At 37.6% G+C, this 3,782-nt stretch overlaps 1 protein-coding gene across 1 annotated transcript in view; it reads right to left on the bottom strand.

The window, feature by feature from the left end:
- The window catches only part of CCDC83 (coiled-coil domain containing 83), a 16,449-nt gene extending 15,303 nt beyond the window's left edge, over positions 1 to 1,146 (bottom strand). Inside the window, 1 exon segment of the mRNA XM_010179878.1 lies at positions 1,064 to 1,146. Within this exon segment, the coding sequence (XP_010178180.1) occupies positions 1,064 to 1,146 (83 nt within the window).
- Positions 1,147 to 3,782: the final 2,636 nt, after the last annotated feature.

Below are 3,782 nucleotides of genomic sequence, written 5' to 3'. Positions count from 1 at the left end.
GGAATGGAAGTTAAATAAATACTACATGCTTGATAAACCCTAAAGCGAAATGTGACAGATACTCACTTGTAGGATTATGCTGCTTTGTTCAATCAAGAGGCACAGGGAAGTTATGGATTACAGAGGTGAAGAGAGAGAGGGAGAAAGATAAAGACAGAAAGAAAAATACTTTTCTTCCCTTTCTTATGAAACTAAATATCCTGTGTTAGTGCAGCACACATTTCAGTGGAAGACTCTTCAGAGAAATGAGTAATTTGCTTGGATATTTGAATATGGGTAATAATGATTTTATCAAAAAGAGGTGGGTTTTTTTCTCAGCCTAGTAATACAGTTTGCTTATTTCTTAGTAAAATAGATGGGTTGGTTTGTTGACTTTTTGGATGGTATTTATTTGTGATATAATTCAGCTAAATCTGGTCTGTTTCACTATGGAAACTTCTACTCTGTTCTTTGTTTTAAAATGAAATAGAAAATCCCATATAAACCCTATAAACTCTTATAGGTGTCACTAGAACTATATATGGTTGTTCTTTGGGTTGCTTAGTCTGCTTTTCATTTCTACACTAAGGCACTACTCCTTGCTCCCTAAATGCTGATAATTTACAAATACTGGATGCTGTTGAGGTTTTTCCCTTTCAGTTTCCACCTCTTTGATGAAAGTCACAGAGCTTAATTTTTCTCCTTTCAGTCATCTACTAAAGAGACTGGAGAACAAATAAATTGAACTATTTTGTTACTATTTTGTTAGCATCTGTTAATACTTTAGAGTATGCTGATCAAACTCTTGCAACTAACAGACAAAAATGGTGGTGATTTTTTTTGTTTTGTTTTTAAGAAAACTCTTTTCCATGTTACAACAGCATAAAATTATTTCTGACCTACTTAAATGCTTTCTTATACATATAGTTTAAAAAGTGTGTATTTCCAAAACAGCCAAAACAAGAACACTACACGACTGCTGCAGTCCATCAGCTCAGGCTCTGAATGGGTAAGTTGTCTTTGTTATCTGCTTTATCTACTCACATATCCTACATGAGTGAAAAGTTAAATATACTAAACCTACTAAAATTCTAGTAAGGATTCTGGGAAACTGGATTCAGGCTCTGTAAGTTGCTCTTCTGGTTTCTTTTCTTTCTTCTTTTCCATGGTTTTTGTTGTACTTGTGCTAGATGTTAGGTCTAAAAGGGAAAGAATAAATGATCAATTAATGACTAATGAAATGTCATATGTTCACCAGCCTTTGCCACTGGTGACAAGTTCTTAACAGTTCTGAAATAAACAAAATAAGGTGTTTTGTTGACAACACTAATCCTGCCCAGGGTAGCACTCAGGTCCATGTTTTTGATGCATCCCAAAACATTGTCCTCAGTAAAGCCATGTTTGTGAACAGTGGCCTCTATCTCTAGTTACTTATCACAGCCCTTGCTGTGGGCTGTGTTTTACATTCTTGTAAATCAAACAAACAGTTGTTCCTCTTCCAGTCCTTTGTCTCTGTTTCTTTACCAGGCTTGTTTTATCAAGTTCACTTGCTAATATGTATGTCTCTCCATCTCCTTCTGTTCTCCTTGCACTGTGAATATTTGCCTTTCACTGCAACTCAGTTTTCATTGTCCAAGCTGGAACAAAACCTCTCTCTGAAGGGATGTGTGTGTCAGCAGTATTCTCTAGGTGTGTTGTCACAATTACCAGCCTCAGAATTCAACTGATAATGCATAGTTCTGTGAGGGAACTGGTAGCATATATTATATAAAATAAAAAAAAATACAAGAAAAGGGCTCTTATGAAGATACCTCACTTTTAGCAGTCACATAATCAAATGCCAAAACCAGATTAGGTTGTATAACATAGGAGGTTTTATTACTGTGTGAGTAGAAACATTGTATATAACCTGTTTTCATATTAAATCGCTTTCCTGAATTTAAGTTCTGAATTCTCACAATTATCGCTCTAATAGCTATAATTGGCACCAACTTGTTCTGTGACTAAATACAGCAGGCTGGGGACTTTTCCTATTAAAACAAGCACAAGGAAACAGAAAGAAAAATAAACAAAACCAAAACCAGTAGAAAGCCACACAGCAAGCCTGCCAAATTGATGCAAAATCAAGAGAATGAAGTTAACCCAATGATTGGCAGATGCACTCTAATCCATGTGCTGGCACATGCCTTCTCGCTGCACTCACCATACCCCAAAGCAAGGCAATGTCAGGTTTCTGTATACAAAATAACTTTATGCCCTAAATGAGTAGGTGACGCCTGCAGATGAAACAAGAGGGTGCTGAGGGCAGGCAGCGTGCTGTACCTTGCAGAAAGGCATGTAAAAGGAATACTCACTGTGTGGCAGCTCTGCAAGGCAAGTGAAAGAAAGGGTAAATGTATCCTGGAGTCTATGTCGCCACACAGCTTCTTAGACCTTGGAATATCTTCTTCACACTTTATCCAGAAGAATTTTACTTGCACTCTGTTGGAAAGCTGCTTGTGAAGATTTTGTCTGTTCTGCTGCTGAAGAAAAGTTTATTGTCAGAGGGACAATTTTCCAGAGCTGTCGATTACTTTGTACAACCTGATTATTTATGTCACAGATACAGCTATTCACAGAAACTTGGCAAATTCTGACTCCCACCAGCAACGTCTTGAACTTCTGAAGTGTCCTAGATCAAAGTTATAATGGTTACTACATATTAGTAAATATTTCTACTGTGGAACTTCAGTACAATCAGGCCTGTGTCACGGTATCACCACAAGACTGCAGTAACCCTTACTGACATTTACCACCCAAGAAAAAATCCTTTTGTGACCAAGCATCCACTTGAGTCTGAAGCCATATCAAGTCCTTAATATTCACATGCAACCTTTGCAGATACCAATTCAACTTAAACTTCAGTTTATTGAATATATTATTTTCCATTAAAAATGGAAAAAAAATAAAAATCCCAACCACACGACTGTAGTAAGATTGAGATTTTTAAAAAAGACCAAGTGAATTAAGGAAAAAATCTCACTGAGACAGGAAGTTAGGTGCTTAACTCCCCTAGACACCGTTGAATTTCCAGCCCAAATACACAAGTGCAGGTTTAAGTATGAAAAAGAACCTGCCATCCTTCTTCAGTGCAGAATTAACTGGGGTGGTATTGATTCCATGTTCATTTGAGCACTTATTTTACTGATTTTCCTCAGAAATGGAATAGCACTGCATCAACCCCTAACCTTTTTCTTTTTTAAATGATCTCTATCCCTTCCACTAAACAGATAACCAAATCCTCTGCTTAAAACTGGATACAAGCTGAAACATTTTGAGCAGCAGTACTTTGAAAAGGATTTAGGGTTTTTTTGGAACTCTCACCTCAGGGGAGCTCCAGTGATATTTATGAAATGCTTCCTGTGTAGGAAACAAGAAGAAAGCCTCCAAGCTGTACAACAAAGTAAAAAAACTCCAATACTATAATAACAGATTTGCTGTGTTTTACAAACCATAGAAAATACACACACACGAGAGAGAAGGAAACATATTTAAGGGGTCTGAGAATTGACTGCAGATTTTAAAACTGTGGGAAAACATTTGCAGAGGGCAAGATTTTTTTTTTTCTCCCAGACAAATAAATCATGAGGCATAACTCTTGACAGACCCCATTATTGCCACCAGACCCCGCTGGTATTGTCACTCTGTACCTAATCCCCCACATACTGTCCCCCACCATCAGAGTGCCCTTCATAGCCAAGCTTTGAAGTATCTTCCCTCACTCTGCCACCACCCACACCCAAATCCCCCTCATGGCACCTGCG

Source organism: Mesitornis unicolor, unplaced genomic scaffold (assembly GCF_000695765.1).
Source record: "Mesitornis unicolor isolate BGI_N332 unplaced genomic scaffold, ASM69576v1 scaffold3362, whole genome shotgun sequence".
Classification (NCBI taxonomy): Eukaryota; Metazoa; Chordata; class Aves; order Mesitornithiformes; family Mesitornithidae; genus Mesitornis; species Mesitornis unicolor.
This window is presented reverse-complemented; position numbering and strand designations above follow the sequence as displayed.